General features: G+C 38.0%; 1 protein-coding gene across 1 annotated transcript in view; it reads right to left on the reverse strand.

Moving 5' to 3' along the window:
- Nucleotides 1-10711: 10711 nt before the first annotated feature.
- The window catches only part of ASB5 (ankyrin repeat and SOCS box containing 5), a gene marked incomplete at its 3' end in the record, with an annotated part of 63265 nt that continues 56703 nt past the window's right edge, over nt 10712-17273 (reverse strand). The window contains exons 5-8 of the mRNA XM_083368072.1: nt 16243-16350; nt 15717-15867; nt 15489-15623; nt 10712-10773 (exon numbers count right to left, since the gene is read on the reverse strand). Coding sequence (XP_083224198.1) covers nt 10712-10773; nt 15489-15623; nt 15717-15867; nt 16243-16350 — 456 coding nt within the window. The remainder of the gene's footprint in view (nt 10774-15488; nt 15624-15716; nt 15868-16242; nt 16351-17273) is intronic.

The raw sequence follows: 17273 nt of genomic DNA on the forward strand, positions 1-17273 counted from the left end.
ATGGAATGCAGTAACCTTTCCACCAAAGCAGTACCTATTTATCTACTAACATTTACATGCTTTTGAACTGTTAGATTGGCAGGAGCTGGGGTGAATATCGGAGCTCACCCTGTCTACAGTGTTTGGGTTTCAAACCCAGGCTGTTGGTTATCCAGCTGACAAGCTCAGCTTCTTAACTTCTGAGCCATTGCACTCCTTAAGATGGAATATATCTGGCCTGATAATAATTGTGAAAAGGTTTTGGAATAGTATTTATTGTAAACTTAACATTGGCTAACATAGGGAAGTGGCTATGAAAAGCAAATACAATTTTATTTCACACCACTTAAAGTATAATTTGTAAATCATGGGAAGTAACTTTTCCACTCTTTTTTGTGTTAGTCTGACCACTACATGAATACACTATCCAGTTCTGGCATGAAAAAAAATAAAACAAATGTTGAAGTGGATAAATAGAAATTAAAACTTATGAAAAAAGATTGAACAGGCTGTAAATATTTAACCTTGGAAAAAGTTAACTGAGCATGATATGATAGCACTATTCGAACACCTGGAAGGATGTCACATTGAAGAAAGTCAAGAACTGTTCTCTCTCTTATTCCAGAGCTCAGAATCACGAGCTTAACTTACAGCAAAACAGATTCCAATTGAATTTGAATTCCTGCTTGGACTAAGGGCTTGGATTTGATAATTAAAATGTTCTCTTTCAATGCTATAATTATACCAATTGAGAAAGCTTCCTTGGAATTTTCATACAAAGAAAATCAAAAGAATCATAATACTACAAAAACTCCAGTCTCAATATATTTGAAAATTATTATTAAAATTGTACTATTACAATTGAAGTCCAGTGGCATCAAATCTGATTGGTGCTGTTTATTTAATCTTTTATTTATATAAGTGACCATATGTAATTTCTGTGCATTTTAAAGTAATATAATCACATGTGCAAACATTTATGGTATTCTTATGTAGTGACTAAAGCAGGAGTAGTTAAGTCCCTGTTTTGTCCTGAAATTTTCTGGGTGATGCCAGGACAGTTATAGGGGCTGGATCACAAAAGAAAAACAAGTAAATTTACAATAATAGGTCTTCATAAAGTATGTATGCCAGACAAGTCTGAAAATAAAATGACACCTATTTGTTTGACTATCTTTCAAGTTTTATATATGTATATCAGTTTTAGAGAAAGAGAAAAAGAAAATGTACTTAATACATAGTCATTCATCTTTACTCAGAACATATCAAACAATAAACAATAAATTTTATTCAAAATTTACAAATTCTAGACTTTCAAAACATTCTCCCCTATTCCCACTACCTACATTATTACTTACATAGCATTTCATGATTTTTTTAAAGGCAGGAATACATTGTAGGTTCACTCCATTCTAGCTCTTAAAAGACCAAGAATCCACTAAAAGGCAGTTAATCTCTCATTCTTTCAACTGCAATAGGAACATAGAAGAAAGTAGCTTCTGTAGGAACAGCAGTATTTAAATAGACAGCCTACTACTAAGAGCTGCATATTATTTCTTTACAAATGAAGTAAGTGTATCTGTTTCAACTAAACTAATTCTTACAGAGCATAGTGATCTTTATCAGGCCAAATGCTGGGGTGTATATCAGAAAATGAGCATATCTAGGGCAAAAACCAAATGACCTGATTTTATTTAAATTTAAAGGTAGCTCTCTATATATGAATAGTCATTTAATGGCTGTTCAAAGTTATGACAGACTCCCCCCCCCACACACACACAAAAGCTATTTACAACTCAATTTAGAAGTTATGGCCATTGCAGCCCTCTACATTCACCTTTACGGCCAACTTCAGGAAGGTTGTAGTGGTTCCCCTGACTCTCTCCCCCATCCCACCCCACTGGGACCACATGGGCCTTGGGCCTATTCTCCACATACCCATCATCCGTTGCACTCTTAGCTTTTGAAGATCTCCAGATGTCAGGCTGTGCATTAAGAAACAAGCAGTCTTTCCCTTGCCCATGGCTTTGTAAAAGCAGTGGAGAAAATGATGGCCACTTCTGGGATGCATGGCTTAGCCTCAGTCCCCAACATGAGAAACATGGAGATCTTCAGGGGACAGCAAGCAGAGCACAAGATATCTTGGGTGGGGGAGGCATTGGGAGGCCCAGGGCAGGCAGGCCTGGGCCTATGCTAGGCCTCTAAAGGCCTCCCCCACCTCTCCTTAACAACCCATGTGTTCATTTAATGGCCACATCAGGGAGAGCAGGGGATGAAGGTTGTTAAGCAAGACCATCTCACTTAACAGCCATCACCACTTGTGAGTGAAATGGGCAGGTTCCATTACAGTCATATCTCGAGGATTACCTGTATATATAATTGCAATTAAATTATTAAATGAAATTAGTATAAACATCTCCCAATCTTATTGTGCTTAATAGCCTCCCTTTTCAGTTGCAGTTTAGAAAAAAAAATGGTCTGGAATTACATTCAAATCTTGGGAAGCTCCTAGTGAATTTGGGATCACAAGTTGGGGAAATTTCTACAGAGAAGAAATATGGAAAGGATTGGAAGCATTAATTTATTTAAATCCCATTTCTCTTTCTCTCCACTGCCATTCCAATACTTTTAAGAAAATACTGTGCTGAAGAAAAGAGATCAGAATTAAAAAAGAATTTACAATTTGCAGTGCAATATATAGACTCCTGGAAATAGCAATAGTACTTACACTTATATACTGCTTCACAGTGCTTTATAGCCCTCTCTAAGCAGTTTTACAGAGTCAGCATATTGCCTGCAACAATCTGGGTTCTCATTTTACCAACCTCGGAAGGATGGAAGGCTGAGGGAACCTTGAGCCACTGAGAACTGAACTTGAATGTAAAAGTAATTAAGATATGTCTAAGCTAAAAATTTATTGATAATTGTAATGATGTTTTTATTTAGTTGATATAATAAGAGCTGTATTAGCTTAAATACAAGATAATAGATATTAAGGGAAAAGAGAGGAAATTTATTTATTTATTTATTTTATTTTAATCCCATTTATATCCCGCCCTTCTCCAAAGACTCGGGGCAGCTTACAATTTAAAGCACAAATCAATGTGCTTAGCAATAGCCTTCATTCTATGTATATGCCTGCTTATTAGGGCTTTCAGGCCCCCCCCCAAGCGGCATTATTACAAAGTCAGCTTATTGTCCCCAACAATCTGGGTCCTCATTTTACCTACCTCGGAAGGATGGAAGGCTGAGTCAACCTTGAGCCTGGTGGGATGCGAACCTGCACTAATTGCAGGCAGCTGGTGTTACTTAAGGAGGCATTAGCCCACTGCTCCACCAAGGCAGTATTTGATGTTGTAACTTGAGATTTTTACTAAAGATTTTTGTATGTTATTGAACTATTGATTAATCCAGCCACCATGTTGCTTTTTAAGTACTTAGATGTAAAATTGGAAAATTAATAAAATATTATTTAAAAAAACAAAAAAGTTGTTGAGACTCTAGAATACAGAGAAGAACAACAAAGATGATTAGGAGACTGGAGGCTAAAACCAGTCCTCTTTTTTTGTAAAAGAAAAAGGTGCCGGAACTCAAACATGTCACACAACCCGCCTTGCCTACCCTACAAGGTTCCATCCAAAAAAGGTGCCGGAACTCCGTTCTGAGTGTTCTATGACAAAAAAAGCCCTGGCTAAAACATAAGGAACGGATGCTGGACTTGGGTATGTCTAGTTTAATGAAAAGAAGGACTAGAGGTGACATGATAGCAGTATTCTCATATCTCAGGGGTTAATGAAGAAGAGGTAGTCAAGCTCTTCTCCAAAGCACCTGAAGGCAAGACAAGAAGCAATGGATGAAAACTAATCAAGGAGAGAAGCAACTTAGAACTAAGGAGAAATTTCCTGACAGAACAATTAATCAGTGGAACAACCTGTCTCCAGAAGTTATGAATGCTCCAACACTGGAAGTTTTAAAGAAGAGACTGGACAACCATTTGTCTGAAATGGTATAGGGTTTCCTGCCTGAGCAGGGGGTTGGACTAGAAGACCTCCAAGGTCCCTTCCACCTCTATTATTATTGTTGTTGTTGATGATGATGATCATTGCACAGTCAGCCAGATGTTCAGACTGGATTTAGCATTTTTGTTGTTGTTGTTGTAGCATTTTTGTTGTTGTTGTTGTTGTTGTTGTTGTTGTTGTTATTATTATTATTATTATTATTATTATTATTATTATTATTATTATTATTATTATTATCATCCTGCACTCTTAATGCTTAGAACCCTGATAACCTTAACTTCTTGCTGCTGATAGTAAATAATAGGTCTGACTGTAGATCATGTTCATTCATGATTTGGTGAATAAAGAAAGTAACGTGTGTGTATTTTCAGAACCTGGTTGGGTAAGTTAGCAATGTCACCCTTTTGGAGATATGGCCCATCTTTCCTGTGCAGGGCATCTGCCCCTGCGATTCTGATGTGTCTGTGTCTGTGTGTTAATCTGGGCATGATGGGCATTGTGCTTGTGTCTGGACTCAGAATGATAAAAAGGAGTCCTTTCATATTTTGGTATAGAGAGATGTTGTCCTCCTTGCCCTGGGGGTCAGGGCTGGAGCAACTTGGATTCTCATGGTCTTGCAGTCATGGTCCCAGATAACCATGGACCTGTTTGAGTCGAATATGAAGGGCATTTGACTCAGCCATTTGCTGTACTTAGAGCATGTTGTCGAAATAAGATTGTCAATGAATAGTGAATTGATCGGTTATGATGGTACAAAAGCTTTATGAATCCAGATGAATTACAAAAGTTGCTTAGGAAATATACCGGTAAGTAGGAAACAGTGTTCACAGTTATAACAGCAACATGATATAGCAGAATTTGATAGTGACATGCTATTTTGTATATGATTATGAGACCATTGCTTGTTTAATTTTACTGTGAGATTGTTTACAATAGTTTACATCCTTACTAGGCACATTTTATTTTTTTACATGGTTATTGTTATATTAAGGAGATTTTAATTATTCTATTATTGTTAGCTGCGAAGTTGTGTCTGACCCATCACGACCCCATGGACAATGTTCTCCAGGCCTTCCTGTTCTCTACTATCTTCTGGAGTCCTTTTAAGCTCACGCCTACTGCTTCAGTGACTCCATCCAGCCACCTCATTCTCTGTCATCCCCTTCTTGTCTTACCCTCAACCTTTCCCAGCATTAGGCTCTTCTCCAGTGAGTCCTTCCTTCTCATTAGGTGGCTAAAGTATTTGAGTTTCAATTTCAGGATCTGGCCTTGTAAAGAGCAGTCAGGGTTGATCTCCTCTAGGACTGACCAGTTTGAATGTCTTGCAGTCCAAGGGACTCGTAAGAGTCTTCTCCAGCACCATAGTTCAAAGGCCTCAATTCTTTGGTGCTCAGCCTTTCTTATGGTCCAACTTTCACAGCCATGCATTGCAACTGGGAAGACCATAGCCTTGACTATATGCACTTTTGTTGGCAGGGTGATGTCTCTGCTTTTTAGTGTGCTGTCTAGATTTGCCATGGCTTTTCTCCCCAGGAGCAAGCGTCTTTTAATTTCTTGGCTGCAGTCCCCATCTGCGGTGAACTTGGAGCCCAGGAAAATAAAATCTGTCACTACCTCCATTTCTTCCCCATCTATTTGCCAGGAATTGAGAGGGCCAGATGCCATGATCTTGGTTTTCTTAATGTTTAGTTTCAACCCAACTTTTGCACTCTCCTTCACCCGCAACAAGATGCTCTTTAGTTCTTCTTCACTTTCTGCCATTAGAGTGGTATCATCTGCATATCTTAGGTTGTTGATATTTCTCCTGGCAATCTTAATTCCAACTTTTGATTCATCTAGCCCTGCCTTTCTCATGATGTGCTCTGCATATAAGTTAAATAGGCAGGGCCACAGTATACAGTTTTGCCCAACTCCTTTCCCAATTTTGAACCAGTCAGTGGTTCTGTGTCCAGTTCTCACTGTTGCTTCTTGACCCACATATAGGTTTCTTAAGAGACAAATAAGATGGTCTGGTACTCCCATCTCTTTAAAAACTTGCCACAGTTTGTTGTGATCCACACAATCAAAGGCTTTAGCATAGTCAATGAAGCAGAAGTAGATGTTTTACTGGAACTCCCTAGCTTTCTCCATGATCCAGCGTATGTTGGCAATTTGATCTCTAGTTCCTTTGCCTCTTCGAAATCCTGCCTGTACTTCTGGTAGTTCTCGATCCACATACTGCTGGAGTCTAGTTTGTAGGATTTTAAGCATAACTTTACTAGCATGTGAAATGAGTGCAATAGTGCGATAGTTTGAACATTCTTTGGCACTGCCTTTCTTTGGAATTGGAATGTAAACTGATCTTTTCCAATCCTGTGGCCACTGTTGAGTTTTCCAAATTTGCTGGCAAATTGAGTGTAGCACTTTTACTGCATCGTCTTTTAAGATTTTGAATAGCTCAGCTGGAATACTGTCACCTCCACTAGCTTTCTTGTTGCTCAGCTTTCCTAAGGCCCACTTTACTTCACATTCTAGGATGTCTGGCTCGAGGTCAGTGACCACCTCATGGTGGTTATCAGGGACATTAAGCTCGTTCTTATATAGTTCTTCTGTGTAATTTTGCCACCTCTTCTTAATCTCTTCTGCCTCTGTTAGGTCCCTGCCATTTTGGTCCTTTATCGTGCCCAATTTTGCATTAAACGTTCCCTTCATCTGTTTAATTTTCTTGAAGAGATCTCTGGTCCTCCCTATTTTATTGTTTTCTTCTATGTCTTTGCACTGTTCATTTAAGAAGGCATTCTTATCTCTTATAGCTATTCTCTGGAATTCTGCATTCAATTGGGTGTATCTTTCTTTTTCTCCCTTGCCTTTCACTTCCCTCCTTTCCTCAGCTATTTGCAAAACTTCCTCAGACAGCCATTTTGCTTTCTTGCATTTCTTTTTCTTTGGGATGATTTTAGTTGCTACCTCTTGTACAATGTTGTGAACCTCCGTCCATAGTTCTTCAGGCACTCTGTCTATCAGATCTAATATCTTAAATCTATTTGTCACCTCTACTGTATATTCATCAGGGAAATGATTTAGTGCATACCTGAGTGGCCTAGTGCTTTTCCCTACTTTCTTCAGTTTAAGCCACAGTCAGCTCCTGGTCTTGTTTTTACTGACTGTATAGAGCTTCTCCATCTTTAGCTGCAGAGCACATAGTCAATCTGATTTCTGTATTGACCGTCTGGTGATGTCCATGTGTAGAGCCGTCTCTTGGGTTGTTGGGAAAGAGTGTTTTCTATGACCATCGTATTTTCTTGACAAAATTCTGTCAGCCTGTGCCCTGCTTCATTTTGTACTCCAAGGCCAAACTTGCCTGTTATTCCAGTTATCTTTTGGCTTCCTACTTTAACATTCCAATTCTCCATGAGGATAAGGACATCATTTTTGGTGTTAGTTCTATAAGGTGCTGTAGGGCTTCATAGAACCAGTCAATTTCATCTGCTTCAGCACCAGTGGTTGGGGCATAGACTTGGACTATTGTGATATTGAATGGTTTGCCTTGGATTTGAACTGAAATCATTCTGTCATTTTGGGGATTGTATCCCAGTATTGCTTTTCCTACTGTTTTATTGACTATGATGGCTACTCCATTTCTTCTGAGGAATTCTTTCTCTCCCTATTTTTCCCTCTATTTCTCCCTCTTTCTCTCTCTCCATTTCCCTCCCTTTCTTTCTCCTTCTCTCTCCCTCCCTCTCTATTTTTCTCTTTACCTCTATTTCTCCCTCTTTCTCTCTCCCCCTCAATTTCTCTCCCTTTCTTTCTCCTTCTCTCTCTTTCCCTCTTTCTCTTCCTCCCTCTTTCTTTCTCCTTCTCTCTCTCCCTCTCTTTCTCTCCCCCTCTCTCTTTCTCTCTCTCTCTTTCTCTTTTTCCCTCCCTCTCCCATTGTCCCTTCTTTCCTTCCTTCCTTTCTTCCTTCCCTCCCTCTTTGTCCTTCCCTCTCCGCATTAGAGCAGTACCCGTGGAGGCGGCCCTGTGGTTTGGCTTTCTCTTGCAGAAAGCAAGCTGAAACGGAGTGAGGGAGATTGCCAGGAATGCGAATTGGCTGATCTCGCGCTCCTGTAATCTCCCTTGCTCGGTTTCAGCTTCCCTTGCTACAAGAGAAAGCAGGCTGAAACAGAGCGAGGGAGATTGCAGGAGTGCGAGATTGGCCAATTCGTGTTCCTGGCAATCTCCCTCGCTCCGTTTCAGCCTGCTTGCTCTTGTAGCAAGGGAAGCTGAAACCGAGCGAGGGAGATTGCAGGAGCGCGAGATCGGCGTTTCTCAGCATGTGCCGATTCGTGCTCCTGGCAATCTCTCTTGCTTTCCACTTGCAGAGGTTGGGGCTAGCCATACAGATCACCTTCGGACCATAAGACGCACCCTCGTTTCCCCCACACACTTTTTTTTGGGGGGAAAGTGCATCTTATGGTCCGAAAAATACGGTAATATACATTTATGGCTTTGAAATTTGGGGACTAAAAGTGCTTTTGAGACTATTTTTTAAAGAAATTTGAAAAGCTTACATTATAACTTGGGATTTTAAAAGCTGGAAAACATTGCTAATGACATCAAGTGGCTACGTACGGCACTACAATTTGTTATGCCTAAAGGAAATGTGGCTTGAAGCCCAGATTTAGATAAGACTCTTGCTGACCTTGGAAGCTTTCACTTTTGAAGATTGCAGCTGGGAAAAGGGAAAAATACAAAAACGTTTGGGCTGCTTATCAATGCGACAGAGACGATGAACTATTTTGAAACTGGCTTGTCTGAACTACGAATATAAATATTATTTGACTTTCAGAGCTGTATTGTGGAACTATTTCCCTGTAGGAGAAATACACTTCATTGCTTGAGATGAAGGAATATTTTGGATTACAAATCCTTGATTGATGATGGATTTTTATTATAAAGACCACCTACAAAAAATGTAATAGATGTCCCATCTATACTTAACTTTAAATGGTAAAAAACCATCTCTAACACCTGTTCCCAAAGACTTCAGTTTGACATACTACCAAGAAAATATGGATGATCAGAAAGAAATTCTCTCTATGTTAAAATCAATACACAAGACTATTGCTTTAGCTCATGATGAGACTAGAAATAACACAAAGGAGATTTTCTAATCCAAATTTACAAACCCAGAACATGACTACAAAGAAGGAACTAGCAACCCAGAAAATAGAAGGAAAACTAGAGGAAGCAGATCCAAAGATTGAGGACCTAAAGGAAGGAATCAACCAACAGATTCAGACAACTGAAGAATTAGAAGACGGAGCGATAATATCAGAAATGGAAAAGACATCTTACCAATCAAGAATTCAGGACAAATTGGAGGAAAAGGAAGAACTGATTGAATGGAAGATAGAGCTCTTAGGAGAACTGTGGGGAATTGGAGAAGGAGGGAGGCTGTTTAATGAATATCAGTGGGTTTGTTCTTCCAAAAATACTTTAACCAAATGGTCTTTCTTATTCCAAATAATATACACAAAAACAGAGAAAAAATTACTTGATGATTCAAATGCATTGACTTGGAAAGTTAGTTGGCAAAGGAAGAAAGCTAGAGTAAGATTGAAGAAAATAGAGGTTTTGATCCATTAGATGGGATATTATATTATTAACTAGATGTTTGAATATGGTGTAGAATAAAAAAATTGCTAGAAATAGAAGTACTATCATAACTCGAAAGATAAGATTTGTAAGTAGAATATTAGATTTTGGTACAAGAAGGGAAACAGGAAAAGGCTAAGAAGTTTGAATAAGGAAAATATAACATTTTGAAATTATAAATATAACTTACTTTGAAATTATAAACAATAGAGACATTTTGAACACTGATGGGAAAATAAAATTTAAAAAAAGCAAAAACAAGATACTGATTAAACATATGGATAGTAAGTGCAAATGCAATTAAGATATGTTTTGGTTAGAAAACTAATCTAAAACTGATATTATTGATATTATGAGAAAAATATAACAAAGATGTTGATATTCAATTATATATTTATTAATAAAAATAAGAATTGTATTTGCCTAGTGTGGGAAAACAGGTACTACCAGAAGAAGAGAGAAAATATTTGATGGTATAATATTGGAACTAGATTGAAGAAGTTAATATATACCACTGAATTACTAATGGACCCAGACAACACACTGTCTACTAAGCATTTGATTGTAAAACTAGAAAATTAATAAAATATTTATTAAAAAGAAGACATGTTGGGATATTTGGCCAAAGGGAAGATATTCAAAAATTTAGACCTGAGGGGGGCATACTATTGAATAAGAATCAAGGAAGGCAACAAGTGGAAGACTGCCTTCAACTGCCCCCTCAGAAGCTACCAATTTAAAGTGATGCCTTTTGAACTATAAGGGGCCCCTGCTGTGTTCATGCAACTCATAAACAAGGTGCTACACGAGCACTTATACAAAGGGATTTTAGTGTACCTAGATGACATCCTTATTTACACTGAAACCATGGACAAACATGTAAAACTGGTGCAACAGTTGCTGAGGAAACTATTGGATGCTAAGCTGTAGGCCGAACTATCAAAATGTTAGTTTCACAAGTCTAGCCTAGACTTCTTAGGCTACCATGTGTCTTGTGAAGCGGTAGAAATGGACTCAGGGAAAGTGAAGTCTATCCTGGAGTGGCAAGCCCCTAGTGCCCATAAACAGTTGCAAAGCTTCCTAGGGTTTGCAAATTTTTACAGGCAATTCATCCCCTCCTTTGCCACAATTGCCTTGCCAATTACTGAACTATTGAAAACTGGAAAAGGGAGGGGGGAAAGCCCCAGCCAAATCAGCCCTTGAACTGGACAATGAAATGCCAAGCAGCATTTGAAAAACTAAAAGGGCTGTTTGCGGCTGAGCCAGTGTTAAAGTACCCAAACTCAGAAGAGCCATTTGTGATCCAGGCCAATGCCAGTGATGTGGCAGTGGGAGCAGTCCTCCTCCAATGAAATAAAGAGGGGAACTTATAGCCATGCGCATACACATCTTGCAAGCTAATTCAATAGAGCTAATTCAATAGTGGAGCTGTCATGGCTCCATTAGAGCCTGAATCTTCAGAGGAAAATGAGCTGGAAAGGGACCCTATGGAGGGCGAGGGAGAGGTGTCTGTGGCTTCAGAGGAATGTGGGGAAGAGCAGGCTGAGGCAGGCCAGGGCCCTTCAGGATTGGGACAGGATGAACAGGAGAGAGAGAGTTCAGGCAATGAGCAAGGGCCAGCCCCACCTGATCCTAGAACACAGAGAGTGGAGAGAAAGAGGGAACAATGCAGGTAGGCTCAACTACTCAGGAGGAGAGCGTCCTACCCCTCTCCACAAGGCACACCTGGAGACAGATTTAAGGAGATGCTGTGGGGAGCGGCATTTGTTGGGAACAAATGCTGATTCTTTGGAGTTTTGTGTGTTGTTGCTGATCTCTTGTTCTGTGACGTCTGCTTGGAAACCTGGAAACTCTGACTATTGGACTGACTGACAACATTGCTTGAATGTTTAAAGACCTCGGACTGTATTTTAGATTCTCTTTTGAAACTGCTCAGGAAAGCTTGTATTCACACAGACTCATTAGGTTTATGATGTATGTGTTATTCCTTGTTATCTCTGTGGCCTTGACTACATTCCTCTTCTAATCAGACTGTATGTGAAACTACTTGGAGCCAGAGTAAGCTGAAGGTCTGTGTGTTTTCTTTTGTTGGAGGCTTGCCAAAAAGATGGGAGCATTTGGGGAAAATTTGGAGCAATTAAAGGACTGCTTGAATTGCCAGCTGACTGCATTGCCTCTGTGTCACAGCACAGGAGTAGTACCTGCATTACTGTGTCAACTACCAGCAAACAAACTGGGCAGAGCTTTTGCCATTTGCACAGGTAGTACATAACAATGCAGTACACAACAGCACTGGTTTCACTTCATTTAGGTTAGCCACGGGGGTGAAATTCATGCCAATACCAGAGTGCCCACAGGAGCCTCCCTCCTCAAGCACCCTAAGTGACTGGGTGGGTTTGTACCAACAGGTTTGGAGCGATGCAAAGAAGGCTTTAACTAAAGTGGCCAAAAATCAGAAAAAGCAAGCAGACAAAAAACAAGCTCCCCAGGAAATGTACTATATAGGGAATCCATGATGAGACCAGTAAGGGAGGGTGCCCCAGCCCCAATAGTGGTGGAAGGGAAAACAAATTATGAAGTTAAGCAAATCCTTGATTCTAGTATCCACAAAAGAAAATTGCAATTCTTAATCCAATGAGAGGGGTACCCGATATCAGAAGCTAGATAGGTGAAAGCCCAGCATGTAAAAGCAGATTGTTTAGTAAAACATTTCGACACTAAGTACCTCCAAAAGCTGGGACCAGTAGAAGGAAATAATAAGCAAAGATGTGTATTCCTTTTTGAGACCCAGAAATGAGCAAAGTGAAGAAATAGCCATTTACAGGAGAAACTCCTAATGGGAATGAAGCTTTGTAGAATTTCCCCCTAATTAATCAAGATTGCTTAGCTGTAGTTGCTTCTGGATGGGGAACAGGGAGCCATGAATTTTTAAGGCCCTCAATGGGAACATATATTCACATTTCTTGGTGATATATGTTCAATTCCTAATTTATTAACTGATCATATTGAACTTAGATTGTTGCACATAAATTGACTTATATATATATATATATACATAGCATTTATATATATATATATATACATATACATATATATACATACATACATATACATACATATATACATATATACATATATACATACATATATACATACATATATACATACATATATACATACATATATACATACATATATATATATATATATATATATATATATATATATATATATATATATATATATATATATATATATATATATATATATATATATATATATATATATATATATATATATATATATATATACAGTCATGGCCGAAATTGTTGGCACCCCAGAAATTTTTCCAGAAAATCAAGTATTTCTCACAGAAAAGTATTACAGGAACACATGTTTTGCTATACACAGGTTTATTCCCTTTGTGTGTATTGGAACACAACAAAAAAAGGGAGGAAAAAAAGCAAATTGGACATAATGTCAAACAAAACTCCAAAAATGGGCCGGACAAAATTATTGGCACCCTTTCAAAATTGAGGGTAAACAAGATTGTTTCAAGCATGTGATGCTCCTTTAAACTCACCTGGGGCAAGTAACAGGTGTGGGCAATATAAAAATCACACCTGAAAGCAGATAAAAAGGAGAGAAGTTCACTTAGTCTTTGCATTGTGTGTCTGTGTGTGCCACGCTAAGCATGAACAACAGAAAGAGAAGAAGAGAACTGTCTGAGGACTTGAGAACCAAAATTGTGGACAAATATCAACAATCTCAAGGTTACAAGTCCATCTCCAGAGATCTAGATTTGCCTTTGTCCATAGTGTGCAACATTATCAAGAAGTTTGCAACCCATGGCACTGTAGCGAGTCTCCCTGGTCATGGACAGAAGAGAAAAATTGATGAAAGGTTGCAACCCAGGATAGTCCGGATGGTGGATAAGCAGCCCCAAACAAGTTCCAAAGGAATGCAAGCTGTGCTGCAGGCTCAGGGAGCATCAGTGTCAGTGCAAACTATCCGTCGACATTTAAATGAAATGAAACGCTATGGCAGGAGACCCAGGAGGACCCCACTGCTGACACAGAGACATAAAAAAGCAAGATTACAGTTTGCCAAAATGTACTTGAGTAAGCCAAAATCCTTCTGGGAAAACGTCTTGTGGACAGATGAGACCAAGATAGAGCTTTTTGGTAAAGCACATCATTCTACTGTTTACCGAAAACGAAATGAGGCCTACAAAGAAAAGAACACAGTACCTACAGTGAAAAGTGGTGGAGGTTCAATGATATTTTGGGGTTGTTTTGCTGCCTCTGGCACTGGGTGCCTTGAATGTGTGCAAGGCATCATGAAATCTGAGGATTACCAAAGGATTTTGGGTCACACTGTACAGCCCAGTGTCAGAAAGCTGGGTTTGCGTCCGAGATCTTGGGTCTTCCAGCAGGTCAATGACCCCAAACATACATCAAAAAGCACCCAGAAATGGATGGCAAGAAAGCGCTGGAGAGTTCTGAAGTGGCCAGCAATGAGTCCAGATCTGAATCCCATTGAACACCTGTAGAGAGATCTTAAAATTGCTGTTGGGAAAAGGTGCCCTTCCAATAAGAGAGACCTGGAGCAGTTTGCAAAGGAAGAGTGGTCCAAAATTCCGGGTGAGAGGTGTAAGAAGCTTATTGATGGTTATAGGAAGTGACTGATTTCAGTTATTTTTTCCAAAGGGTGTGCAACCAAATATTAAGTTAAGGGTGCCAATAATTTTGTCCGGCCCATTTTTGGAGTTTTGTTTGACATTATGTCCAATTTGCTTTTTTTCTTGTGTTCCAATACACACAAAGGGAATAAACCTGTGTATAGCAAGACATGTGTTCCTGCAATACTTTTCTGTGAGAAATACTTGATTTTCTGGAAAAATTTCTGGGGTGCCAACAATTTCGGCCATGACTGTATATATATATATATATTATTTGTTTTGGGTTTTGCCTTGATATTTTATTTATCACAGCAGGTGGCAGCATTTATATAACTTGATTGCACTTGGAAAAAACTAAACAGGATCAGACCTGATATTAGATGGGAGATCAGCATGAATTCCAAGAATATACTAAATTGGGAAGTCAAGAAAATATCCTGAAAAACATGTATTGATAAATCACATATTGATAAGTCATCTAGAAATTATTGCTAAGAAAGTTATTGGGCATGTCCCTGCAATCTCCAAGAACTGAATTTAAGGAAGTCCTTGGTTTTTTGTTATAGAAATAAAATATAGTCAATCAGTCAATGTATAGCCTGAGCTGATTTTTTAGAGGTATAACAATCTTACCCAGAATGATAAAACACAATAATGTAAGTTTATTTATTAATTATGAATATGCAAATCTTAAAATAATGACACTCCATTAATAAGAATTAAGTTATAAAACAAGGGACCTCACTAACTTTATTTTTTAGATCTAATATGGATAGTGATCTAAGAATTGCTGAGTTTCATATATAAGTAAATTGAAAAGTGGCATAATTTAAAATATACAGCATAGTTGATATAATAGAGATTAATTATGACAAGTATCATTTGAAAAATATTAAAATAATACTTTCCTGTATGTTTGTAAATTAATGACTTCCAGAATCAACATCATCTTCTCCTGATGATGTTGATCATAATGAGAAGTAAGTAATATATTTTTCAGGAATAAACTACACTTAAAAATAATGTTCTTTATTGTTGATCTGAAATCTATGCAGACCTATTAAAGTGGCCTAATTAGAAAAACATGCTGGCTTTATTTGTAGCAAATAAAGAAACACTGTAATAGGTATAGTGAAAGCCTGGTTGAGTTCAAGAAGAAACAAAATAAAAATACATCAAACAATATATACTACCTGAATGCAGAAGTTTGTGAACACATTGTTTCTGCTGTGAAAAGCAAGCCACATATAGAGGCGTTCCTAGGTGAGGAACATCTAGATCAACTTCTATGCCCCAAGAAATCAGCAATTCTAGACAATCACTGTGACCTAAAGAAAGCATAATGTAATTAATCTCTAAAACAAAATCTTAATTTGTTAAATGGCTGATATATTTTGTAATCTACTAATTTTAATACTTACCTCTGCTGGCTGCTTCATGAGTTGGTGAAGGAAGACATGTTTCCTGTTGAATTTTTGCACCATATTCCAACAAAAGTTGTACACACGATGCACTTCCTCTTGAGCAGGCATTAAATAAGGGTGTAATCCCATCAATAGTTGTGGCATTCACCTAAAATATTGGTTAGATTTATTCGTGGGGATAAAATATATGTTTACAAATCATACTTTCTATTTATTGCTCTCTCTTGTATTCGATGTGGTTTGGAGATACGAAAAGGTTAGGGTTTGCAGTGTGACATTTTGACACACATTGCATAATGTTCTCATCTCAAGATGTACCAAATATCTGTACCCCTTTTCCCATGCTCAAACCATTCAGAATGCAATTAAATAAAGATTACATATACTTAATTACATACTGTAGGGAAATGTCAGTTTAGTAAAAAAAAAAAGTAATAAGCTAGACTTCCAGTAAAATACATATTACCTAATGCTTCTAAGAAAAACTTTCTACCTTTTAACCACAGATGATGTGATCACTTACATTTGCTCCTGCTTCGAGAAGTATGCGAGCACATCCTACATGATCTCCAAGGCATGCCTCATGCAATGGTGTCACTTGATCAATGGTTAAAGCATCTACATTGTATCCCTAAGCACAAAACAAGAAATTAACAATCACAACAAATCTCCTAACTTTTCAGTTTCTTAATGAAAGATAAATTACATAACAAGAAGTCTTTATTCAATATTAGTGTAATACAAACATTTTACAATTATTCAAAAGGAATGTAATTACAAAAAATTGTATAATTCAGGACATTTGGGAGTTTGATTAAATACTGTAAACCATGGTATAAAATTATGCTTGTTGTTTACCATCTACAGTAATTACAATTACTATTTTTACAGTTATCTGACTTACTCTTTGGTTTTTGTCCCATGCCAGATTTCAGAAGAAATCTGATAGAAGTTCAAAGCGATCCTGTCTTTGAATATGTGAAAATAGAATCAATCACACAGTGCAATTGCTTTGCCTGTCAAAAAGGCAGTCTGAGTTGTGCTATAACATGGTTTATTTAACAACAGATTATAGGAGAAACCAGTGATTCAATTCAGGATTCTCATACTTTTTTCTGAGCCTCATTTGTTTGTGGCTTTCCCTCATTGTCAATGACCACTGGACACAAGCAACTTTACCATTTGCACTGTTTATTAACTAAACTGTATCATATAAAAACTATGGTCCTCTAGAAATGCTCCCGGGCCCACACCGAGAATCACTTCTAGTTTCTAAAAGTTATAGAAACAGATTCTACTTCATATATAATGCCAAGTCATAAAGTTTGGCTTATAAATCTGAGTCCACAGATTGTGCTAAGCTAAAAACAAACCACTTTAGGATTATATGTGAACCCAACCGTACTGTCATTTCTGGCTTGCTCAATAAATCATACCATATATGAATGCAAATAGCCGAAGGCTATGGTTCTGCATTGCCACAGCAACGAAGAAAGATTTAGCAAGGATTCTCAAACTCTTGGTTGTGACTCCTAAAAAAAACCAAAAACCCAG

The sequence above is a fragment of the Vipera ursinii genome, assembly GCF_947247035.1.
Source record: "Vipera ursinii genome assembly, chromosome: 7".
Taxonomy (NCBI): Eukaryota; Metazoa; Chordata; class Lepidosauria; order Squamata; family Viperidae; genus Vipera; species Vipera ursinii.